This window comes from Perna viridis, chromosome 1 (assembly GCF_037379345.1).
Source record: "Perna viridis isolate PV_CMFRI_1.1 ecotype Kerala chromosome 1, ASM3737934v1, whole genome shotgun sequence".
Lineage (NCBI taxonomy): Eukaryota > Metazoa > Mollusca > Bivalvia > Mytilida > Mytilidae > Perna > Perna viridis.
The window spans coordinates 39,156,006-39,183,482 of NC_142445.1; the positions used below are offsets into that span (position 1 = coordinate 39,156,006).

General features: G+C 31.9%; 2 protein-coding genes across 5 annotated transcripts in view; one reads left to right on the forward strand and one right to left on the reverse strand.

Moving 5' to 3' along the window:
- Nucleotides 1–6,991: 6,991 nt before the first annotated feature.
- On the reverse strand, nt 6,992–15,762 carry LOC148628700 (uncharacterized). Of its 3 annotated transcripts, none has more exons than XM_088592742.1 (9): nt 15,666–15,762; nt 12,886–14,268; nt 12,480–12,665; nt 11,763–11,909; nt 10,891–10,995; nt 9,388–9,476; nt 8,653–8,723; nt 7,957–8,396; nt 6,992–7,282 (listed from the first exon to the last, which is right to left on the reverse strand). In XM_088592742.1, the coding sequence occupies exons 2-9, from the start codon at nt 14,246–14,248 to the stop codon at nt 7,128–7,130; spliced, it is 2,556 nt and encodes an 851-aa protein (XP_088448868.1). In that variant the 5' UTR covers nt 14,249–14,268; nt 15,666–15,762; the 3' UTR covers nt 6,992–7,127. The 3 variants fall into 3 exon arrangements, with proteins under 3 accessions (XP_088448868.1, XP_088448884.1, XP_088448875.1); XM_088592758.1 differs by having other exon boundaries at nt 15,637–15,756; XM_088592749.1 differs by having other exon boundaries at nt 15,642–15,743.
- A 30-nt stretch (nt 15,763–15,792) lies between these two features.
- LOC148628701 (transportin-1-like) overlaps nt 15,793–27,477 on the forward strand; it is a 30,367-nt gene continuing 18,682 nt past the window's right edge. For both annotated transcript variants that reach the window (XM_088592726.1, XM_088592734.1), the window contains exons 1-6: nt 15,793–15,936; nt 17,713–17,788; nt 18,108–18,364; nt 25,799–25,929; nt 26,362–26,443; nt 26,909–27,031. In XM_088592726.1, coding sequence (XP_088448852.1) covers nt 15,820–15,936; nt 17,713–17,788; nt 18,108–18,364; nt 25,799–25,929; nt 26,362–26,443; nt 26,909–27,031 — 786 coding nt within the window. In that variant the 5' untranslated portion in view covers nt 15,793–15,819. The remainder of the gene's footprint in view (nt 15,937–17,712; nt 17,789–18,107; nt 18,365–25,798; nt 25,930–26,361; nt 26,444–26,908; nt 27,032–27,477) is intronic.

A 27,477-nucleotide genomic window follows, 5' to 3' on the forward strand; every position in this document is an offset into this window, starting at 1 on the left:
CTTTTGGTGATCACTATTCTGTATTTTAGGTAACTAGTATACGCTGGTGCATTTGTTACGTTTCGTCATATCCGTTTGTTTTCTATCCCTATATTCTGGCTTATTTGAATTACTAAATTGAACTAACAATGCTAATTCATCCAATTTACAGCTTACAATTTCAGTGCACAGATATTTAGAAGTATTTTAGTGCTAATATTTTCAATGCCGAAGAGTACTGTAAACACTGAATTAGTTGAAGACAATGCTTGCAAGTACTCCATTAGAACCAATACCTCCTGTTAAGATTTCGTACTTGTTTCACTGTTTGCTCAATCACTGACATTTCTTTCACATCATTAATGATGACGGACTATAATAGCTGTCAATATCCTGATAACTTCTTACTAACAGCAGTTAAGAAGCAACAAAATGGGTTTGAGCCTATTAAAGGAAAAGACAATGTGTTTATCCCATTCATTGGAGATATTAATCGGTTAAATGTGGGAGATGTACTAAATGCTCCCTAAACACAATAGCTTGTTATGAGTAAATGGAGGGCAGTCGGTTCACGCAAGGTTTGAAAAGTATAGTTCATGTTGAAGCAACTTGTTTTGGAGAAAATGCCATGGAAAAAAGAAACAAGAATATTGTTATTACTCAATTATGACTTTTATTTCAAGAAATTGGACCCAGTTATAAACAGTAATTTAACTTCAACACTTGTCTCCTAATTCCAAGCGATACTAAGAGTAACCAAGGGAACCAAGGTTATAGCGGTAATCAAACGAATGTAATCCAGGGACAGACTAGACATGGAAAACAGACACATACAACAAAGAATATATAGTAACTAAAATAAAACATACAAAGTAACAAAAGTAAATGAGCAACTCGGACTCCACTAAAAACTGGGATCATGGACCAGGTGCACCGGTAGGGTAAGCGTCCTCTGCTTTTCTAGTATCTTAGTATATAAAGAGTCGTTTAACAGTTTGTCTAATATAGCAATCATGAATGTCCAGAACAGAGCAGCACATCAAACTTTAGTTTAAAGAGATCGCTTAAACAGTCCTGTAAAGTATCAAAACATTTTCACCAGAAGTTTCAAGATATGAAATTAGATAATAACTAATACAGTTGTGGGTCAATTAAGATGCAGTATTTTAATTCAAATTGTTAGCAACAAAGTTTCAATGAGTTATATAGTTATAATTTATTATTTTCTTTAGTTTTAAGTTTTATCAATTTAGTCATCTGAATTGAAACCATTACTTGGGTAGTGGTATTAATCATATGTAGATTCTCAAAAACTATAAAGATCTTTTAGATAAACTTAAATTTCGCTGAAATTAGTTCAATTCAATAACAATATATGTTATCTCACCCCATGGTAAATCAATAAACTGTAAAATAAATCATCCACAAAGCATTTAACTACAAGGATAGTAATTGCTGTTTTACACACATTTTACCACTACAGAAAAAAAAGACAAGAGTTGCTACACAGCGCAACAGGTGATCAGTTTGCTAGAGTTTCTACATGACAGGATATTTGTCACTTTTGGAAGAACACTTTTCTAAAAGTTATCGGCATCCCAATGGGCACTTATTGTGCCCCTCTCCAAGACGATCTGTTTCTTTATTCCTATGAATCACAGTTTCTTCAACTAGAAGGTTGAAGTGGCTAGATCATTAAATTTTTCATATCGGTATTTTGACGATGTTATCTCCATTAATAATCCTAAATTTGGAGATCGAATGGCTTCCGTTTATTTATCCACCAGAACTAGAAATGTAGTAGACTACTGGGACAGCCTTAATTCTCCGCGTCATTTGAAGACCTTCGCCTCAAATTTGACAGCAGCAGTACTATTCATCTTACTCCAGCAATGCTAGAGGTTGTCTGGCAAGCTATTTTCTGACTTGGTGAACGGAATTCCAACCTCTTACGTTGTGGGAGTATATTCATCTCAGTACAAAAATAGTTGACAAACGAGACGATTTTGATTTTTAAATTATAAATTTCTCTTTCTTGAGAAGTAATATACCAGTTTCCCCTTCATGTGGTGTTTATATTTCTCAGTTGTTTAGGTATGCCAAAGCTAGTAGCCATTATTTGACTTCTTAATGCGCTATGGCTTCCTGAGAGAAAGTCTTTTGGACCAAGATTATAAAAAATACCTCTCATTCGTTGTCTAAACAATTTTATTTCTGATTTTCAGATCTTATTGAGAAATATTCTGTTTCAATAGATGATTGATTTTCGTAATATCAACAAATTTATTTTCCGTACTTTTTAGGCCAAAATAAAAAAAATAATATCAGAGCTTTTCACCCCTCCCGTTCCAATTTTTCACCTTCCCCGAAATATTTTATTTTGATTTCCCAAATTTAGGTCAATTTCAAATTAACAGTATTTTTCACTCAAATTGATAAAAAAAAAAAAAAGATGGAACATAAAACTTGCCCGGTCGCCCGCCCCTAATTTGAAAAATGTTTGATGAAAATCTGGGAATTATTTGTTATGATTGCCTTATTTGTATCTTATCTCATTTGTATTTTCATCTTGCATTTGTCGTGTCTTCTTCACAAAGTTCAAGACTTTTTTTGAAGACAAGTTGGTGTCCACTGATTACTTGTATTGTAATTGTATTCAGTTCGTTTTATTTTCTCATATGTTTTTATTGTTCATGTTTTGACTACTGATTTTACAAATTTTGATCGGTTGCAATTGTATGCTAACCGTTTATTATGTAATATATACCTGAAATAATTTAACCCAATGGAATCGGGAGGTTTAGTGTTCTATTAAACCTGCTTTATACACCATTTCCATCGGAAATTCATGTCCCAAGTTAGGACCATTGCGGTGGATTCTGTCATTTTTGTTTGTTTTTTTTTTTGTTTTTTTGTTTAATATCTTGTAGCACGGACTTCCCTTTTGACCATTGCCTGGAGTCTATCACTCCGGTAATTTTGATAGTATCCTTCATTTGTAGTTTAAAAAAACAGTGCTCAAGGTCAACTGCACAAAAAAAAACCTTCTGTCTTAGATAATTTAACCTTGACCATTGACCCGCTGGTAAGGTCAGCCACATACTAGCCCGACTGCCCTAACAATGTCTGATTCAATGCGTTTGCTCCCAGTTTTTAGTGGAGTCCGAGTTGCTCATTTGCTTTTGTTACTTTGTATGTATGATTTTAGTTACTTTATTTTCTTTGTTGTGTATGTCTCTTTTCCATGTCAGGTCTTTGTCCCTGGATTGCATTCTTTTGATTACCGCTACAACCTTGGTTCCCTTGATTACTCTTCTTGTAATTCAATTTTTCATCTGTGCAAGTTTCAAGAAGCCAGTAACTACAGTTTATGAAGAAATAATTTTAATTCAATAGAAGGATAAACAACTTTTTTTGAACAACTTGCTTTTGTAAAAAGCTGGGTATGATGAAAACCAGTATTGGAAGTAGATTGATTAAATAATGGATCACCCATGCTGTAAAATGTTATCCAATAATCTTACAATTAAAACAACTTAAGTACAACCAATATAGGTATTTATGTGCATTTTATGTGATTTTTACAATCATTATAGCTAGTACATCATTTCAAAATAGAATTGAAATAGGTTTATAATCATTGGCTTTATTATGTCCCAGTCAACAGTTATGTTGTTTTATATCCACTTATTTTTCTTTAGTTGTTCAATGATCATCAACATTGTGATAGTGTGGCCTGAATAAATTTTGTGTGTTTAGGGCAACACCAGAATTAAGTAGGGAAAGTAGTGATATTAATTTGTTCATGTGTTCTCACACATTTTGCAATTATTGGAGCACTGATTGCTTCTACAAGTTTAATGATTTACTATTTTGATGAGGAAACTAATAGGGTAAGCCCACGTAGGTAAGCCTGTACAGGCAAGTAAGGTTAGAACACTCTCGAAATTCAATTTCATGAATATACGATGCAGTCAATCATTCAATCAGCAGGCTGATTTCATTTTGTCCAAAATATTTAGTAACTTAGATATGTAGCATAAAGAAAAAGTAACATTTATCTCAATAAAAGAAAATAAATATTTGAAAATGCTTGCTTACATTGTGTGCATGTAAGTAACATATAACACATTAAAAAAGCATTAGTAAATGATGCGCATATGCATTCACTTCTCCCAGGTGTTTCTGAAAGAGAAGTTACTTCTCCGTTGTTCTCAAGTAGCTTGAGCCCTGCTCACATATTTGTCATACCTTTGTTAATCTGACAAACATTCATAAACTATCATTTTATTATCAACCAAACATGTAGAAAAAAGGTGAATTCTAACTAATTGATAATTGAACTAGCTTTGTATGTCAAATCCAGTGTAAACATGCTCCCTTTAGGGAGATAATTAGTAGAGAAGTCCAAGAATGGTAAAATGAATTAGGAACCTAATATTCTATAGTCCTCCCCTCCCCCCCCCCAAAAAAAAAAAATTGAAATAGCGGTAACTTGATTTTTCTCTAACTTCTGGGTTATCATATGTCACAACAGAATGTGTGAAAATTTGATTGGACCAAGCAGCTCTGAGACCATTTAGTGGTAAAAACTGCTGTTTCTACAGGAGCATCTCAGATCTCATATTATCTTGAAGAAGTAAAGCTGAGGAAAAGTGAAAAAAGAAAGCAAAATGGCTAGATAGTAAATTTATTGGTAGAAAAAAAAGTGATTAACAATGAATTGATTGCAAAACATTAACAACTGAACTATATCACAATATTGCATCTATATGTAATAAATATATTTATTAGATTTTAAAAATCTAACTGCCATGGCAGTTGGTTGGGTAATTAAAAGTTATTTTAATTTAATAAAAATTAAAGTTCTATATGTAATATATATTTAATTTTAATTCATACTTGTTTGCTAAAACTTGGCAAAGAATTTTCATTGGACATTATCAAAACCATGAATTAAAGTTTTTATTATATCGTTAAAAGGACAGATATCATATCACACATTATGATACATTTAGGGGTTATCTCTTTAATATTTATCATTACTATAAAAATAAAACAGTTTTACATAGATTTGTTATGTTAACCCATGCTTGCCTGAGTTGGCCATATTTATAGAATTTTTAAATGAAAATATGAAAATCTCAGGGAATTTTTTTTTAACATAAAAAAGCATTGAATTTAAAATTTATTTCACACCAACAATTTCTACATTTGAAGAATTCTACTTGATGAGTTCTTCCTCATTAAGTAGTTGTAAACATTTATAAACAGAAAACTTTTCAGTATTTTTTTTCAATAAGTTTGACTTAAACAGATTTTGATACACAGAATAAGTACCTTCTATTTAATAAGTATGATCGATCAACTTCTAAGACTTAACATTAAGTACAAAGATATTTCCTTTAATTTTTGAAAACAAAATATCATTTAATTATTTGGAGTATCCTACTAACCTATTAAAGTTCAATTCATCCTAACAAAAGTACAAAAAAAAACATTACATAATGTGCATACTGCATTAAATCTATACCTTACATAACTCAAATTATAGAAAAATGGAAAATATGTTGTTACAGCAAATAACGATTTTAACTTCAGGTGATAGAGTTGTCTGCCCTTGATTAAATGGCCATTACCCGATGAAATGTCTTAGGAAGAAAACTTGACAATTAACAAGGAGATATAAACTTTCTGTCATTTCATAGGTATTTTAAATCTGATGCAGTTCATCAGGTTATGATCATTCAATCAAGGGAAGATTAATGCTATTCCCTGAACTTCACTATAGTATTGGCTGTAATTCTTCATTTTATATTTATCATTACATAACTCATAGCAATACATGTTAGCTATTATAAAATCAATCGAGAATTTATACAATAAATGGTTGATGCTTGATATTTTTTTTCTGAACAACTTATTATAAAATGATAAAGTAAGAAATAGGTATCTATTTCATGTGCTTGCAAAAACAAGTGTGTCTATCTATTACAAAATATTATTTTAAAGTAGAAGTCTTTGCAAGAATCAGGCAAAATGATCAAATTATAAAATCAAAAGCTTAACATGCATGAATCCATGAATCTCATCATTGAGATACTGAGAAAATTTTGAAAGAATGATAAAAACTGTTTTAATGGGTTGTTTGCCCTCAATGTTTCATTAATGAAATCATATCTCATTTTACAAAAACAAAAAACAAAACAAAACAAAACAAAAATAATCACAAAAAAGGGAAATCTACTAATTTTATTCCATATTTCTTGATGTACAAATGGATTACTTCCGCTGTCAAAGTGGAAACTTTTCTTCTGACCATGTTTCAACAACTGCCTGATTTTCGCAGAAACTGACAATATGTTAGTATATAATTCTTTAAATAATGGTATAAAAAGCTTTCAATATTGTCCTTATCTTTAAAGAATATCAGATATCATAATTTAACTGGAAGTAGGACAACCTTATCAAATGGGGTGGGGGTGGGTAATAACAAGATATTTCAATATCAAACAAAAAATAAATTTTGATTACAACCATGATATAATACTCAATATATAAATGGAAGACAATTCTTTTTATAGGGGAGCAACCATTTGATTTTAGCAGGAAATGGTAGGACAAAAAAAAGCTTGTTTCCAGCTACCAGCAAGAAGAAATAGGGTAGGCAGATAGGGAAATAATTTTATTTTTTAAAAAACATTTTACATTGAGTTAATGGGGAAACAATCTAGACTTTAAGGTTGCTTGAGCCAAAATGGCCATAAAATGTTTTAGAGTAGGCACACAAAAAAAACTAGGTTAGGTAGGGTAGCAGGAAACAGACATATTATTTTATTGGCCTTAGGGTTAAAAACCTTTGTAAAAATGAAGAAGACAGAATCATGACTATGGCAAAGCATAACTTTTTAATAGGTAATTTTTTGTTCCTTGTTCTTAAAATCAAACAGTTGCTCCCCAATTTATCTTGGACGGATTCAAACATGATAAAATGTTGCTTTACAAGACAATATATACGTATGGAATTAATGAAAGATTACAGTTTGATATGTTAATTATCTATACACTATTAAAATTCTAAATATAAAAAAAAATGTGGACCAGCCACATACAAAACTCAACAAAAGTATAAAAAAAGTAAATTTGCTTTATGCCTCAGATTCTTTAGATGTGTGATTTTTCTTCTTCTTTCTCTTTTTGTGTTTCTTTCCACTTTCTCCTGTCATTTCCTGATTCATGCCAATGACATCTTCAGCTGATTGTATCAAATCATACTGACTGCCAGCTGTTTTGTCATCAGGGCCTAAAATTAATTCATGCTTTTTAAAAAGATAATTCATACTAGAGAAAATCAGAATTTCAATGTTTTGTTGTAGAATTTTAGATTCTACCCAATTGTTCTGTAACATCAACATATCAATAAAAAATGGACAAAGTACTTCGTAATGGATTCCAGCCAAATTCATGATACTCAGATCTTATCTAGTACAAATTGTAATACAGTGAATGTCTAAACCAAACCCTGAATAATCCAAACACCTGTCTAAACAAAATCCTGAATAATCCAAACAAATATCTAAACAAAACCCTGAATAATCCAAACACCTGTCTAAAGCAAACCCTGAATATCCAAACACCTGTCTAAACAAAACCTTGAATAATCCAAACACCTGTCTTAACAAAACATTGAATAATCCAAACACCTGTCTAAACAAAACCCCAAATAATCCAAACACCTGTCTAAACCAGGCACTTTTTATAAAGTCCTTTAACTCAGATAAAATGTATCTTGAACCTTGGCAAACTGAACACCTAGCAAAACCAGACAAATTTGAACAGTCCAAAAAGGGTTCTGCTTAGACAGATTTCATTGTAGTTCCAAATGCTTACAACCATAGAGATTTTAGAAAAGAATATACTTTATTAATTTTGTAACTTTTTCAAATAGCTTTTATACCACATAAAATTTCATCTTACCAATTTCTTCATCAACCACAGTGTATGTTGGGTTATCCACTCCCGACTTTTCTTCCTTCATGTCCACCGAACCAGGTAGTGACATTTTCTCTTCATCAAATCCAGAGTTGATAACTCCCCTGTTGGATGTTCCAGAACCTGGTCTCAGTTGAGCAGAACTATGTCTAGAACCAGGCTGCTGCAAGGATCCACTAGATCCTGGTCTGAACTGAGCTGAACTTGGACGGGAACCAGAAGTCTGAGGGCCTGCAGATCCTGGTCTAAGTTGTGCTGAGCTAGAATGGGACAATTGCTGCTTCAGAGATGCAGCAGACCCAGTTCTTGAGGCAGGAGGTAGAGGAGTCTTTCTTTGACTTGATGCTGAGGAAGGCCTGAGAGAACCTGAGGAAGTACTTCTTGGTGTTCCTGCATTTTTCTGTCGTACTTTCTCACTGATTATTCTGAAAATATATTAAATAGTTAGAATGATTTTTGAAGTTTAATCATTAATTATACATAAATGCTATAATCTCTAATTTGATCAATGACAATTTTTAAAGTTGGGAATACCTTTATATAACTAATGTCAAACAATTATTGAATGGGATTGCACAGGTCCAATAGAAGACACAAAATTCTATAGTCTATTAACTTATCTCTTTTATTTCAAATGCCATAAAATTGATGTAACCAAGAAATAAATCAACAGAAATTTACCTTGCATTGTTTAGGTTTATTTCCTCAATCTCATGCATTTGTCCGAGCATGTCCATAAAGTCATCATCTTCCTGTTAAAAAGGCAAAGCTTAAGTTAAGTTAAAGTTTCTATTCAAATACATTTTTGATGCTGAAGTAATTGTAGCACAAGAAAAGTAAAAATCTCATGCATTAAAATTCAATTCACATTTAACCTGTACACAAAAGCTAAAGAGATAAGGGTACAGGATTAGCAAAAATATGGAAATACGCTCATTTCCAAGAATAATTGAAAACTCTGGAACTCCAAAGAAATATTCATTCCCAGACGGAAGTGGGAAATATAGAAAATTGCTAGAAGGCTATTGTTACTGTGCTTATTTTGATTAACAATTTATATCAGTCTTCTATTTATTTAGACAATTTTGTGTGTAAGATATCTTAATTTGAGGCTACCATCACTACAGTAATTGTTTGAACATATATGAAGACCATTTACCACTTCAATGCAAAGAAATGATATTGACATATAGCTTTACTCAGAATCAACAGATAGTAAAGTAACATGTCATTTCAACAGTGCACAAAGTAGCCATCGACTGCAAATCCATTTTATATTTCAGTAATTTTGTGTTATTGATTTATTATCTATATTGATTCTGAATGCAATTTTTTGTTCATGTCCATTGTTCTAGTTAAAGAGACCAAAAAGACATCAAAGAAAATAAAATTTAAAATTGTAAAGTATAAACCCACCTCAGCTTCTGACACAGATAGATCTACACTGTCAGAGTCCGAAAGATTCACAGGGTCAGGATAAAGATCTTCATAGTATCCATCTTCCTCTGTAATGCAGGTTGTAAATGCAGAAATAAAGCATGGTTTATTGATAAGAATAATACTGTAAATATAAAGTTAGATGACAAGTTTGTTATTTTCAGTATTGGAATTGGTAGATCCTTTGATTACTACTTTCATGTATTGATATCCCAATTCTCATTTTCAAGGTTTGATCTGATTCAGAAAAAGTCACATGATGTACTGATGGTAATTTTTTCAAGTATGTGGGCTGCTTATTTTTCTACTGAAGTCAAGGGTGCATTGATTCCTTTTGCCAAATAATTTAGTTTTATGAAAACAATGTAAGGTGCCAATAAAAGCTCCAATATATACATAAATCTCAATAATACACCAATTATGACGAAAGTGATTTAAGTACTTCTCTGTCTAAGAATGTGCCAAAATGTGTATATGGCGTGGCTCAAAAAGAAAAAAAATGCAGAAATTTTATAGCATTATCCAAGTATTTATACCTCATAACCTCCAGAAATAACCATCAAAGTGTTTTAAAAGTTGGCCTTTTTAAGATATTGATAGGTCAAATTTAGTTGAAATGCACTATGATAAAATGATGGGAAAATTTTCCTGCTCTATTTCACTATAGGCTAAAAACCACTAATTCCACTTCCCATAGGCTTCTATGCTAATTTCACAATATTCAATGGCTTCTCTGGACTTTACCTTAACTTTAACCTGCAGAGGACTATATATCAGCATGATTCTACATATGTCAGCTCACAATCCTCAGAATGGTATGTGGGGTTAACAGACTTGCAGTGCAGTACTGGTCACCGGAAGTGAAGGGTCTATAAATAGCATGGGAAATCCCAGTGTTTTCACACGATAGGGGTATATTTAAAAATCATTATGGAGATTAGGCTTCACATCACAAGAAGCAAAATGCACCTATAAAATGTACGGAAATGTTTTTCCTTTCAGAAACTGTTTAAATTTTTTAAATAAGATGAGAACTTTTTTCACAGCACTATGAGGAACAGGGGTAATTTCTGCGTAGGACTATTTTTGCGTACGTTCCAAATGCTCATTGGTTGAATTGGTGGTCTGTAACCTATATAAGCAGTCAAAAAAATATCTACGTCACAGATGCTTCAGGATAAATTTAAATACCTTTTATGTTCTTTTCTAGATGTATTGAATATATTTAAGGTGTAAAAGACCATATTGAGAAAATTGATGTGCCACCCATTGCCTGATTCTTATACAGAATGTTATTCAAATACTGTAAACCAATCCTGACATAATTTTCACAGCTATTTCACTTTGCAACTATGGTTCTTGCTTTTTTTATCTGAATGAAGAGCCCCATTAGCTACAATTTATTTTCACTAATTTTCCTATGTCACCAATGTAGTGAAAATAAATTGCTAACGAAAATGAGTTGGTTTGCAGTAATCATACCTTGAAATTCTATCATTGATGGTTCATTCCAGATCCTTTCTAACTCAGGTTTAGTCAATACCTTCTGTTTTGCCACTTTCTCACTTCTTCCATTCAAAAAGATTCCTAAAATATATTTTAGTACTATAAGTTGATAATATCATATGTACAATGTAGGGTTGCAGGAAAAACTTGACATGAAATCATCAGTTACTATAAACATATTAATTTTCGCTATTTTAGCAGTGGACTGAAAAGCCTGAAAAATAATACCCGTGAAATTGATTTTTAACACTATTTATCACTAATTAGTTTTTCAAACTGCGAAAAAAAAAATGATACCCATGAATATGGTCACTTGATAGAATTCACGAAAATTAGCAGCCGCTAAACTTAATATGTTTTCAGTATTTTGACAGGCTTCAGTGTAACTTTATAAATGCAGTAAGCTTAAGAGTTGTCAGACTTGCTTTTCATTTATATGTACATGTATATCAACAATTCTATATTGTTAGATTATATGATTGTATATGTGATATTTCCTTACTTTGTCCAATGCTTTAATAAAAAGTTCATGGAAATTGAGATAATAAAATTATCTCTTATTGTATTAAATTAGCAAATCCAATCCACACTAGCAGCTTATCAGTACAATTAATGCAAGATTAACTAAGATGGGATTATCAGTTAAAGGTAGAGTGCAACTTTAAATTAGCATGGAGTATACAGTGGCATTTATACTTGTAACATTTTTGTAAACCCCTTTTTTAAGGTAGTTTTCTAATATACACAGCCTACATGTACTGATAGTACAATTTATTATGTAATGTTGGCTTAAGTTTCTGAAAACCATCAAGCATTTGTTATCTTAATGTACCCATTCATATACCCACCCATGCAATACATCTTCAGCAACATTCTTCTTTTCAAAGGATGCATTAAAATGAAGTCATAGTCCCTCTGAGCAAGCCTCATAGCAAATGCAGGCATGATTGTGAGAAACTGTCTGGCAGTGTGTCGAATAGAATCTTTAACACTCTCTGAAAAAATATAATATCTATACCATGACCATTTTATTTTAAAATAAGACCAAGACTGAAACTGCAACAAAATTTGAAATTCAAAATTTTTGTTGGATTTTATTTTCTTCCAACTGAACCAAATGTCTTATCATTGAGAAAATTCACATACAGGTATAAGCTTGCAAAAATTAATAATAAAAAGCTGATCTTGTATTGCTCCTGGTTTTCTGTTATGCCATGTGTGAAATAACAGAAAACCGGAAGTGATGCAAGATCAGCTTTTAATCAGATTGAAGCTTGCATCAAAATAAATCCTATTTTCCCTATAAATACTCGAGTGCATTTAATAGCATATGAAATCTTGAAAACCAAGATAAACCACACCATTTCATACTAACCAGGGACATAATTATACTACAGAGAAAAAACATGTTTTATAAATGCCAACAATTTGTTTTAATACTTATTGTATCCATAGATACTTTAAAGAAAAAAGACATCAATGAATCATAAAATGCCACTAAATTAGCTTTTTCAAATACTAAGATACCACATGCAACTTAATTACAAGTTTCTTTATTGGCATACCTGCAAACAAAGATCTCTGACATAAATTGGAGTGCACTTCAATGATTTCATCCAGCAAATCAAGCATTGTTCCATGGATGGCATCTCCAAGGTACTCAGCTTCCCTGACATAAGCATTGAGTATTTGTATCTGTTTGGACAACATATGGACTGGAGCAAACATTGCTGGATAGTCATACATCTTCTCTGTAATAGATACATATGTAGACGAAAAATAGAAATCAGTGTTTTTTTCTAAAAATTAGAAAAATGGTCATATTAATGTCAGTGAAAATGAATAAAATCATATTTACAGTATAAACCCAGTGCATATTGTATCATATACTAACACAGTAAATGTAACTAACAATCTTGAATACAATTTTCATAATCTAAAACAGAAATCAATTAAATTCTAATATCTTACTCAACAGCAGCTTGGCTCGAAGAAACATCTTCAGGAATTTCCTTGTCTCATGGCTGAGTTGTCCTTTTGTTGATGTGGAGAATGTTGGCCATGTTGGTATCTGTTTACAGCCACATTTATACAAGCACTGGTTAACAATGAGGTAACCAGTAACACACAGCCAGGTCAGGAGCCAGATGCCTATAGTAACCATTATCAACCACCTGCTGTACTGTGGGAGAAGCCAAGGATTATCAAGGGTATAGGCATTGTATGATGTGTCCAGAGTCCCAATGATACCAGCAGCACCAAGGCTAATGTAGGTCATTATGAGCAAGATGTTAAAGCACAGAAGTCTAAATGGTCGCATTATAACAAAGATAAAAGCATAGATAAAGAGCAAGATTGTAACTGCCATTGACTGTCCTTGAATGTTATGAAATCCTGCCATGTAAACAATCAACAAAGAAAGTTTGATCAGCTGTACTAATGCTCGATAGTAAAGTCCCCAGTAACGAAATGAGGAGAAAAAGTAGATGTCACTGTGCAGCCAAACCTTATTCAGTCCAATCTTATATTCTGTTTCTTTCAGCAGTAGATAGGCTTCATGATGCTTTGAACAGGATCCTAAGGCTTCTGTGTAAGATCTGTATATGATGTAGATGGGCACAACTAGAAACAGGACAATATAGAACAAAATACCAAATACTAAATAGCCCCAGTGGGTCCCCTGGAAACAAACAAGGTTATTCATCACTTCAACATTCTTGTCTGCATTGCAGTGGAATAAATGTCCAACATTTACTCCAATAGGTAGCGTAAGAAGCTGAACAAAAACCAAATAAATTCTCCTCATCCATGCTGTTTTAGTTATAAATCTTCTATCTTTAATCACCCAGAGTATTGCATATACAGCTACAAAAATCCCAAAGAGGAGTAAAATACATCCACCCCCTGCTAAAGCTAGTGTTGAGAAGCTCATGGGTACTGTTGCACTTGGAGTGTAGTAATTCTGGGTGCTGACATATGCATCTTTGTATACTTTAACAAACTCCCATATGTCTAAATTGAAAAGGAAAAAAAAGTAAGCCTTATTTATCCAATATGCTGACCATGTCCATCTCAAAGCCATTGCCTGAATTAATGCAAATATTTGCAAAAAATCTACTGTTAGTAACAACAGATCCTGCCATAGCAAAGAAACTCTGCGTCTTTTTCTTTCTTCTATTTCCAAAATTTCATCCTCAAAATCATCTACCCAATCATCATCTTCTTGAAAATGAATGGTCCTTGAAATAGTTTTATCAGCAGGATGAAAGGTCAAGTTGCCTTCCTTCAGCAGAGGTTCAACCTCCTTATATCTAATTATCTTCCTAGATGCCATTTTGTTACATCATGTTTTGCCTGGTGAAAAAATAATAAAAAAAGATTATAAATCATTACATTTTGTGTAAAAGCCAGAACATCAAATGAAATATTTCTTAGTAGATATAGAAAATTAATTGTTTCAATTGGTATACATAACAGTATACAAAAATCAGAATATTGAATAAATTAACAATAATCACATTTAAAAGCTAAAAGGGAACTTCAAAATACAAATAAAATGTATAATCATATATTCTGCTTATGCATTATATTTGTATTTTAATGTTCCCTTTTACCTTTTAATTGTGGCTATTGTGCACTTATTCATTCTTATTTACACTTAACTGAGCCATTTTTACAACAAATATCTTTTTTTTTTAATACAAAACAACCACTTTTCAGTAATGACAAACATTATTACATGTGCTTAAAGATGCCAGGTTTACTTTTAAGTCTTTGATGCTATATACAAATATAATTTAAGGAGTTGCTTCTAATTAGATTATTAATCCCATAAGGGATTATTTAGACTATACACATGTATGTACATGTAACATCCAATAGTATCCTGTTTGAAATATTTTCCACCGGAAAAACATTAATATCAAATTTAATCTGGAGATATTTTATAATAGTTAAATATTTTCCATGGCTATTAAATTGTTTCCATACTCAACCTTATGATGAATAAATGTACAAGTGTCTGAAGGGGTTTTCTTTAGGGGTACAATAAATAAAAAAGTATATCCAGATAGTATCATGTCTTACACATATGCAGAACCTCTAAGACTGATTTTCTTGCTGTGAGTTTCCCCGTAATTCTTAAGAAAGATATAGTTACACTTGATTTTATTGGCAAGAAAAAATGTTACAAAATGTCAAAAGAGTTTGAGACAGGACTTTACTGGTCAGAGAGTAAATCTCACAACTTTCAAGACAGAAGTAATTCCCACCAAAGTTTTATTCCTCAATGAAAATCGTTGTATGATAGTTCATTTTTGAAAGGAAAATATCAGCAATCTATTAGATGTGTTGTCTTAAATTTGGGGCATGAGCTTATTTCACTGGAGAGGACGAAAAATCGGTTGGTGAGAATTACTGGCAGGCGATATCTACTTCAAGTTCTTGTAATCTTGACCAGTAATAGCAGTACATTTCTGTTAAGGGGCAGAGTAAATCTAGAATTTAGCTTATCAACAGCACCAAATTGTTTTTACCACAACCCAATATTAGAGAAAATCCAGAACAGTTGAACTTTGCTGAAATGATGTCCAAATAGAAAATACAATTGAGAAGTGAGTAGCAACGTGATTTTCTTACATTTTTATAAATAAATCAATTGGGAAGATCAAGTACATCAGTTTAACTCTTAAATTGTTAAGTAATACAAATAAATACTCTAACTGTACATAAAACAACTCCTAAAATATTACTCAATCGTAGATTTTTCATAAAGTTTGGTAATTATTGTTGTTGATCGAGCAGCTGTCCACCATTTTGGCGTCATAGAGTCGTTAGTTTCCGTCAAACCTCGGACCGGAAATAATTTCTTCTCGAGACTACCCGAGCGGATAGCGCTTTTCATCGATGGGACTTCAGACCAATATGGCGTGGCAGCCAGAGGAGAATGGTCTCCGGCAGATATTACAACTCTTAAAAGAATCGCAGTCGCCTGATACTGCAACACAGAGAAACGTCCAACAAGTATCCTTTTGATTATACTTTGGGGTTTTGCTGTCTCCATTTAAAAACTTTCAATTTCTATTGATGATGATGAGAACACGTGTTGTTAATTTATTTTCTGTGCTGATTCCTACTGTAAGAAATCTGACTTAGCTGGTATTTTTGTTTTTAGGAGGTGGAAAACTTGAACTAGACAATCACTATTTTTGATGCGATAAGCTAATTGCTTGTCATTTTTGTGAAGAAAACGCCTGCTTATTGTGTATACTAGGACACTATGTTGAACAATGACTTTTTTATGTACATGATTCAGCATCTTTCTGTGTCATTGTGTGGTAATAAACAATCATAACCTTTATTCATAGACTATCATTAAAACATTGAAGATGTCAGTTTTGATTTAGGCTTGTTAAGTGTTCAGAAGTCAAGATTTGCAAAAGTATTTGAAGTTTGGATCCGGACCAATGAATTAAGGAAAGAATAAAATCAAGAGTTCAAACTTATCTTGTGAGTAGAGAGTCCTTGGTGTTTCCAAGTTTCAAAACAATGGTCCATTGGAATTGAAATCTTAAATGAGCAGTTAGTAATCATAAAATATGTGATGGATAACTGGATAAGAAGAAAGAAAGTGCTTCAAGGTTTGAAAATCCAGAACCAAGTAACTGAAATTTAAAGGGCCCACAAATGTAGTGAATGAATGAAGGGACCATGACCTCAGTACACCACCAATGTAAACCCCTGAAAATGATACAAGATAATTTGATAAATTTTTGCTTCATTATATCAAGTCTGTAATCACTAAATTAGAAAGAAAACATTAGTCTGTGCTTCTTCCATCTGTTTTCTCTTGTGTAAGTTACCCTCATGGAAGTCTAGGTATACATTGTAATTGTTTTGTATGCAGTTATGATTATTATTGGTAGGTGTAAACTTAACATGCAGGGGTTTCATTATTTTTTTCCACTGCAGGTACCTTTGGTTTTGTAGGAGGTACTTTTCATCATTTTGTTTTATAAAAAACATATCAAATGTTAAAATTCTGGAGGTACCTTTCAGTAGTTTAGAAGGGTAAAAGTACCTGGTACAGCCTCATAAAGAATGGCCTGTACATGAAAGGATTAGGTACAATTAAAGGTGTTTCTGGCTCCCCTACTGGGTCAAGTTTTTAAACTTGACTCTAGCATGCTACCTATATGTACATGTATGTGCATTTTTTCTTAAGGACTCAAAGTTGTACAACAGCATTATGCTGTACCATATATTTGAATGTTTTAGTTCATTCTGGTTGAGTAATGACAAATTGAAAGTAGTTAATAACTCGAGTTTTTATCATTTTGTCATATTTGTAATGCCTGTGCCTATGTATACCCACCAGATCTTTAGGAATTCTGATAGAATAGACAAAAATACTTGAGAATATTGAGATAATACATGAGTCTACATCATATATTGGCACAGACATCTGTATTTCACATTGAATGGATAATTTACTTCCTGGTTTTGTAAAATTTTAGAAAACCAGCTATTTTGACCAGTGGTTGTATGATTACTTTGTTCAGTATGGATAATATAAAAAATGTAGTCATTTCAACTATATGCTTTAAATGTGCCTCAACATATCCCAATTTAGAATAGCCATATTTTGACCTACATGTAACATGAAAGAGTGGTTTAGGTCTGTAAAAGCCAGAAATAACATTTCATTTACCAATTCTATGAATTTATACATGTATGACTGATTATTTCCTTTTTGTATTAAAGTTCTGGTATTTAACATAAGTCCTTAACTTCTCTTAGAAACTTGAGGAGCTGAATAAGTATCCAGATTTCAACAATTATTTGATCTTTGTGTTGACGAAGTTAAAAACTGAAGGTAAGATTTAGATTAAATTTTAAGATGTATGTACATACATTGTATGACTAATTTTTTTTATGAATTAAATAAAAATTAGTTGCCATTTCTAATTTATTTATCTGTTGTAGATATCATGCTATGTCATACACTTTTCCTTGGAACATTTTCAGGAAAAACACAATTCTTGTTTCCCATGGCTAACTAAATTTGGAAGTTTGCATGTTTTCTGAATATCATCCATTATGGATTAATGAACTCTCATGTGATAAGTATAAACTTTCTATTACATGTATTATAGACACTGCTATTTTATTAGGCTTTCAAATTTTTTTTTTAGATGACCCAACAAGATCACTCAGTGGTTTAATTTTAAAAAACAATGTACGAGCACACTTTGAGAAGTTTCCTTCAGAAGTGACTACATTCATCAAACAAGAATGCCTCAACAGCATTGGAGACCCATCTCCACTCATCAGGGCAACAATTGGTATCTTGGTAACTACGATAGTTGCAAAAGGGGAGCTGAGAAATTGGCAAGAACTGCTGCCTTCACTGTGTAACAGTTTAGACTCTGATGACTACAATGTTTGTGAGGTAAAACCATTGATTGTTTTGTTTTAATTTATTACTATAATACCTCCACTCAATGAGAAGATGGTATATTGGAATCACCTTGTCATTCTTTTTAAATTCTGTCTCAAGTTTTTTTACTCCTACTTAATGGATTTATTAAAAATTTGGTATGTGGATTTACATACACATAGATTGGGGATAAGTCGTACATAATTTAGTTTTCTGGACTTTTTCTATCTTTTTTTTCAAGTAAGGCCCCTGCCCCTGAGATCGTGAATTTTTTTATCAAATCGGGGAAAAACTAATAAAATAATTTACTATTATGAGACATAACCAACAATGCTGTTTTTACTTTGAATACCTTTTATTTTACAACCAATGGAAGATAAAGGTAAAAGAAGTTCGGAAATAATTATCATAAATCCGCTGAGGTAAAAAGTCTTAAATTGAGGAATAGACCCGTTTCTTTCCCTGGTCTTAAAATTGCTCTCGAGAAACTGTGACATTAACAATTTGCCGATTCATTATTAAAATATGACTTTCATTCTACTGACAGATGAATTAATTGAGAACTTTCATATTGCTTGCTTCAGTTAAAGACACTTTTTGTCATTGGGAATAGGGCCTAATAATCAGCAGTAAATCAAAGGTAGAAAAAACCCTGGTTGCTGTACAATATCAAATTCCTGTTTCCTGTGACTTTCCTTCCACTTGAGGGATCGATGTCAAATATGGTTTGTGGCTTTATATAGATGGGGCGCATGTTGAAAGCAATTTTGGTTGACGTCCAATATCAGTTTTGTGTAGTAATAGCAACCACACAATGCCTGCTGCTTCATTATGCCCAGTCTCTGTCCGTCCTTGTCGACAATAACATTTCGTTTTAATGGAAGTTTTCATCATTATTTAGCAAATTAGCATGTTGATATCCTCATCATTATGGCACATACTTGTGTTTGTTTTTATGTGAAATATCCTCTACAGTCAAATAAAAAGACTGCCTTCTTGATCATATATTTTTAATTCTAAGAACTGAATAAGAGACAAAAAGGCTTTTTCCCAATACAATAACTTGTTCATATCCTGAACTTTTCCTTAAAATTCCCCAAATCCAGCTATTGAAATTTTTCAATGTGATGTGTCCAGTCAGTTCTCACCAAGTAAGGTGAAAATTTCGATTTTTACCTTTAAAAAATCTCTTGTATAACTTTTCCTTACTTCTCATCTTTTGTTAATAATGATGTCAGTTTAGGGACTCGTGCTTCCAGCTGTATGATGTTTTTTTTAAATATTGTCTTAAATATTTTTTTTTTTTTTTTCATGTTTTGGTATTTTTCCAAATTGAAAAGTCAAGGCACCTTTTAAATCACTGAAAAATGAAGCTAGTGGACTAAAAAAGCAAGACCTTGCCAAATTACTGGGAGTTTTGTATGAAATTTGATCAGATATTTAAACCTGAAATAATATGACCTACAAGTAATATAGATGTATACCTGCATTGCAGTAGTCTTTCAAATTTTTTATTACCATGCTTTCCATGGACATGTTTGTAACTAATTTAATTTTATGGGGGAAAAGGATTTATTATTCATAATGATAATGACTCTCAGGACATCAACTTGAAGGATTTCACATCTTTAAACTTGAAATGGCCTAATAAGCACATGTCAGTATGTGTATAATTCCATATCAGTGTTCAAGTACAAGTATTTTCTTGGTGTCTGGAGAATACCTTTATATAGGTAAATGGACCTCTTTGAATTGTACCACAAGGTCTATACAACCAAAGGAACGCAGGGATTAGTTTTTGGAGTTGCGACTAGCTTATCATGAATGTATTGCCAGAAACTATCATTTTCCTTATGTTATGATAATAATTTCAGTAAAAGAGAATGGATCTCTGTAAAATTTTACATTTAAGAATGAGGTGCCAAAAAGAGGATACCTAATTCTATTTGAGTTCTTCTGTGTTTAAATGTTTAACCCTAGTTAAATATGTATCAGGCTTGAATGGTGCACCCATACTTGTCCCAAATGGTCAGGGTTCTTTCTGTGTGATCATTTTAAGCTTGGCCCTTTAAAGCATTTTTATTCTAGTATTTGTTGATCAACTTGCTTAAAATGTTGGCTTCTGTTGGGTTAAGTGCCTTACAAATTAGATTTGGGCATAATTTTTTGAGATCTGTTAGTTAATTTAGCCGTTTGTTTTTGTTGACTCGTAAACTTTTATATAGAAAGAGTAATCAAGGGAACCAAGGTTATAGCGGTAATCAAAAGAATGTAATCCAGGGACAAAGACCAGGCATGGAAAACAGACACACAACAAAGAACATAAAGTAACTAAAATCATACGTACAAAGTAACAAAAGCAAATGAGCAACTCGGACTCTACTAAAAACTTGGAGCATGGACTAGGTGCACCAGTAGGTTGAAAATTGATAATACCATGTCCAGGAAGAGTCATTAACAAATCTTTACAAATAAATTTTCTCACTTCGACATTCATATTTTGATTTATGAATTTTTTTACTTTTCTTGTAGATTGCTTTCCAATTATGTTCTGTGACTCCTCTGATTCATATTAAAGTTAATGTCATTTGTATGTAATCAAAGTTAGTAATTTTATGTAACTCTTGATTGAAGAAAGTCAACTGATTTCCCAGTAGAAATGAGTGCTTTGATTATGAAATATTGACCTTTATCAGACCATACTGATACAGAAATTAATTCTACTACTAAGACCTGAATAATTTCTTCTGAATGTTTTCAATTGACAGATAGATTTCCAATAAAAGCTGTTTGTAAGACCACAAAATATTTCATCCTAGCTGATAGGAATTGATTTTTACTGGCAGTCATTTATGTGAATATTTTTCAGTGTATGATGTTATTAAATACTTGAATGTAAAATGTCTATAAAAACATAAAAAGAGGTTATAATGTATTTATGAAACAGCTGCAGGGGATCCTACACCATTGTGTATTTTTTAAATACCTATGTTTGATAAGGCCCGATGATGTTTAAATGAATGTTTACATTTGATTCTAGTTTTCATTGTGTACCATGTTGTAGATAATTCAATTTGCAGTCCTCAGGGTACCTTTTGAAAGCCTGCTTACCCCTATAATAATATCATTTTCACCCAGCTTTTGGTCATGAACATGATATTATAAGTTTAAAGTTGCTGAACAACTTTCGTCTGACCCATTCTTATCTTTTTTTCTTACTTCCAGTTTAAATTCATTTTAACTAGGTTAAACATGATTAAGTACATTTGGATCAGCTGTTTAAAATTCTTCTATGTGAATATTTTTAAGTTTTTGAAATGTGAATCCATTCTTTATTCTCCTGGTCACATGGACTCTTATATTTTCACTTTATTTTTAAAATAGGACAAAATGTACTTTACGTGAATACTGAGTAAAATGGTATTTCAGTTGTAAGAATTATATATCAGTTTATTGACCTCAAGATGTCTCTGTAAACAGCCATTCCTTAAAATGTCCTGATAGATATTTTTAGATATAGATATATTAAGGTTATTATAAAAATACTAGTCTATGTCCTGAAAAATCCCCTAGACCAAAAGCTTGTGTACTGTCTGCCAGGATATTGAATTATATTTGTGTGGCCTTTTTTAACAATATTCATGTACCATGCTGGTATAAAATATTAAATTATGTGGTAAATTGAAATATTGTATGAATATGATACTTGGGATATGAGTCCATGAGCAATTAGAAAAAAGTGTCTCTTTCATAAGTAATTGAGGTCATGTTAACAGGGTTGAATATTGATAGTATCTCTTTAGAATGGAAAGTTTAAATATCATGCTATAGAACTGATGTATTCAAGCCTTTCTATGTAAAATGTAAGATCTGTTGATTGCATGCAACAAGAAAAAAAATTATAAAAGTGATGAATTTGATTTTGTTGCCTTGAATTTTCCAGCGAATATATGTTGCCTCAAAAGCAAAGTTACCTCAAAATCGTGTAATATATCCAAAAATTACAGTTGATCCCAGTATTTTAGGTTCCTATTGGGTAAATTGACTTCCCAAATCCAACAGCAGTGGGCACTTTTGAAAAAGAGTAAGAAAATCGCTGGATACATAGTACAAACTGTGTTAAGATTAAAAAACAAATTGTTTTAATTTGCTTGATCATAGAGACTTTTTTCATGGTTCATGTCAGTAAGGGATAGAATTATGCCCTCTCTCATCATTATGCTAAGACAACTAGAGTGCATTTTGTATAGAACCCCACATTTGGTCTTCTTAGATCTGCAATAGAAAGTTGGCTTTAGCATTGATTCATATAGTTAATGAAATTGAAATTTATGCAATGAGTTATTAGGTACTCTATGCAGCTGAGCCTGAGTATTATCATTTTTCAAAAGCCATTGAAATGCCATAGAAATCAATGCACATTTAGTTAGATCAGATGATTACTCATTCCAAAGATTACACAAGTTAGTCAAACTGTTACATAACAGTCCCAAAATGAATACAAGTCAGTAACTCTCAAGTGTGGAATTGCTATAAGTATCATTAGGGGTAATTAAGTAAGCATATCTAAGACAGGCTGCTACTGACGAGGCTGGTAATAGACATTGAGGTAATAAAAACAGCTTGCATGCCTTTATGATCCTCACAAATATTTTCATACCTCAGTTATAGATGTTCTTTTGAAGTTATGCCAGTTGTGTCCAGTAGATGATGTTGCTGCCAATCTTTTCTGGCAACTGTTTATTATTTTTTTGTAATTCCTCACAGGGTCTAATGTTGATGTATATGATTGTGTTATATATAAGCTTTTGAGGTTTTAGATTGTTTTCTTATGATTTTCAAAAAATTGTTCACATTCTAGGTAATATGTCAGTAAACAATTTTTTCTTAATTTTACCATTACAATTCTTTTTTATTCTGTATTCATAATGTTTTTTTGCTGGAATTATAAAATGTAAGGTTATCAGATGTTAAGACTGTCTACTTTTTGCTTAATTTGGTGATTTGTGGTACCTAGAGAAGGTTTATAATTCCACTGAAATGTTAAAAAATGCTCATAGACTGGCAAACTAATTATCAGTTCTTAGTTCCATCTTCTTTAACACATGTTTATACCAAATGAAGTATTCAGAGTTTTTCTGATTAGACATTGCCTATAAAAGTCATTTTGCTTTTATCAAGCTTAAACTTAGGCTTGTAACACTCTGACTTAATGGAAGATATTTCCTGTAATAAGAAGCAAAAGTATTGGAATGTCTGGCTTTCATTGTGAATAAGTTGCCACATCCCGGTTCAGGAGATGATATTAATCATTTTGCTAATATAGTTATTGGAATGAAATATACAAATACTAGTAAATTGGCTTTGTTTGTTAGGTACTTGATCAATACAGAAGGTGGGATATTATTGATTGGACTCTGTAGCTTTGTGTGATTGATTGAATTGCGTGTCCATGTAAACTTCTTAATTGTGAAAAGTTTGCAGACATGTAGATATTTGCCTAATGCCTTTTAAAGCTGTGATACTTAAGTAAATTATTGATATGTCTGAAACATTTAGAATGTACTGGAGTTATCAGAAATCAATTCTTTTGCTAGCTTTTGAATTGGGTTTCAATTTACATGAAACTTGTATTCTAGTTACCAATTGAAAACATTTTGAATTTCAATGCAACGTGATGACTTAACTGTATCCAACTAAGGACATTTTTAGCAGTTGAATGTTTTTTTTATATATCTACTGACAGACTGAATTTTATAGGAAATTATGTTGGAAAATCTGGTTTTATGACTCCATAGTTATATATTTAGGGGTTTACATGGGAAAGTAGAATGCTAAACTCAACTTTCCCACAACTACCTGTATTTCATCAAACATTACAATAATTAAATGTATATTAAGGTCATCACTATCTTTCATGGTCTTCTGACTTGGATAGTATTTTACTTGTCCAAAGTGAAGGGAAAAGGAAGTTAGTTCTAAACACTGTTTTCTTATTCTTTAGATGACCTTGTATATTCAAGCCATGGTATCAATTTCACAATGGACAGCCTAAATTTGTACACATGCATCCATTATTTTTCGGATTTTAATTGCTTATTTTTAATGATTTATTCAAATGTTGCATTCAAATAAAGATGATTGCATTGTTTTAGATGTTAAGTAAATTTAAAACAGTCTCCATTTGATGGTTGTAGATAACCTTTGATCTCCTTGGGTACATTGCCCGCTCAATCTGCAACACTCAAATCCAGGACTAACTCCTCCAAATCTTCAAATTCAATTATACCTTAATTTTTAAACATTAGTAAGCCACAGAGCATATGAAGAAATCTATTACAATTTAACTTGGTAGTAAGATTTGGTACTTATTAATGATGTATTTGGTTGACTGACTGAATTAAGTCAGGAAAATCTTGTAAAAATATCTTCACCCAAAGACTATCATAACTTTGACAGGACTGAATCCAGTGAAGCACACACACACTTATTTCAGTATAATTTAGCTTACATTGTCGACTTAACATATCATAAGCAGATTGAATACTCATTACTATAATAAATATCCTGCCTGCAATCGAAATAATGATTGTTGCATTCTGTGCAGATGTCAGGATGCTATCTGTCTTCAGTAAGTCCTGTCAATTGATTTTCATTCTGTGGTAATTGTCTATCAAGGTGCCAAGAAAGAAAAATGCCTATGACAGTCTTTGCTATAGGAATTGGAAGCCATGCAATATATAATTAATGTCAATATACAAACTGATGTGTACCATATATCCAATTAGCTTACATTCTGGAATAATTCACCATGACCTCTTTGTCACCATTAATTTGTTTCAATGATTGCTCTGCTTTTGCTGTTGCAGTTGATAGCGATATATACATAGTAGAAGTTTTCAATAACTTAATTCCTTTTAGCCACAAAATTTTTTTTTCAAGAAAATTCTTTAAATGAGCATGAAACAAGTATGATCAGTTAAAAAAGCATTTCCATTGGGAATATGACAGAGAGTTATTAATGGTCTGTGTCAATTTGTCCCAACTCTTCCAGATTTTGTGGAGATTTTATAGTGAGATTTGTCACCATATCATGTACATACTCCTATCTCATCATTTCGATTCAATTTTTGAAATAAAAATTTATAGAAATTACATGTTTTTGTTTGTCATTAATTAGGGATATACTGCTTTTTTCATTTTTTCTCTCCATTGAATATTTTTGAAAATGTGAAATTCACATATTTCAGGTTTATACAATGTACAAGTCAAACACTTCATATATATACAAAGTCATTAAGCTGCATATTCTAAAATATTGTAATTGTAAACATAAGGCTTGATCACAATATCAATGATCATGCTGCTATGATTTCTGAATAAGTCATGAATATAAATGATGTGCTGATGATCAGATAGATGAATAGATGTTTCTTGTTGTTACAGGGAGCCTTTGGTGCCTTACAGAAGATCTGTGAAGACAATGCAGAAGATCTGGATAACGATAGTACCAGACCGCTCAATATACTCATTCCTAAGTTCCTACAGTTCTTCAAACACAACAGTCCTAAAATCAGGTAAAAAAGGATATGTAAAGCAATTACTTAACTTAAAGAAATATTTTTAAAAATGATTTTAAATTATATTAGGGAATCCTTAATAACCCAAGATGTTACAAAATTATCGACAAAACTGATCATCAATCACTTATCAATCTCTAATCAAATGGTGATAAATAATAGATTGGTTGATGAGTTTGTAGTATGTTAGGTAATAGACAAAGTTTATTATTCCCCAATATGATTTAAAATCTTGAGTTATGTTTGTCTATTAGTCAAAATATTGCTATAATGCTCCAATATGTTTGGCTATTAGTCAAAATATTGCTATAATGCTCCAAAACAATTCATTGACAGTTACGAAAGAACATGGAATAAGGTAAAAAGCACTCTTCTTGAACTTTCATTTTCATAGAAAGCTTAGAAAATAGAATGTTATCATTGTTCCAGGTCCCATGCCATTGCCTGTGTGAACCAGTTCATTATCAGTAGGACTCAAGCTCTGATGGTACACATTGACAGCTTTATTGAGGTGAGAACTGAAGGTTTTACACAACTAGTACAGGTCAAAGTTTAAACCCTGTTGTAATATGATTGTACAGAATGATGTTCAACTTTGTGAATTGCTCTTAATTACATATGGTCGTCAGTATGCATTAAGTTGTTCATTTCGAAAATATTTTATCAAAAACTTGAAGACTACTGTATGGAAAACAATATACACAAATTTAATTCGAAGTATATAGTAGGTCTATATGCATTATTGTGTACGGCTGGCCTTTATTCCATGGGTCACTTGAGAAGGGCTGAATGCAACATTAACCTCAGCATTAGTGACTTCACTTCGTTGGTTTTGTTGCCATTTGAAGTAATTACTGAAGCTGGTACATTGTCATCAGAAAAAATATCACCACAAGCTTAATGATGCATATAGGATATGTTCCGGTTGTCATGCTGAAATGAATAAAAAAAATTATATAATAACTCTTTTTTGTAGAATCTTTTTTTCTTGGCTTCTGATGAAGATACAGAAGTTAGAAAGAATGTATGTCGAGCATTGGTCATGTTGGTGGAAGTGCGCATGGATCGTCTCATTCCACAAATCAACAACATTGTAGAGGTTTGTATTCAGCTACTAATTTCAATGCTTGCATTTATTTCGTGGGTTGGTTATTAGACCCTTTAGATCAGTGCCCAATTTACTGAATCATAAATATGTAAAAATTATAGTGTGCTGCAAATATCAATGGGAGAATGTATTGTGATGTCAAAACTTACCACATATTATATGAATGTGTCTTTTTGTGATAGTAGGTTCTTGGTCATACTATGTTTTAAATGAAAACATTAAGGATAGCTTTTTTTTACATAACTGGTCTTATAATAATAAAATATTTCAAAGATTTACTGGTTCACCTGTTAGCTAAAGATTTCCTTAATCTTGTTCGCTTTTAAAAACAGAATTATTTTAGATCCCTAGATATTAAAATATTTTATTACTCAAACATTTTTTGTGACACACTTTGCTTCACACCCAGTTTTTTCATTTATAATAATAAAAAATTG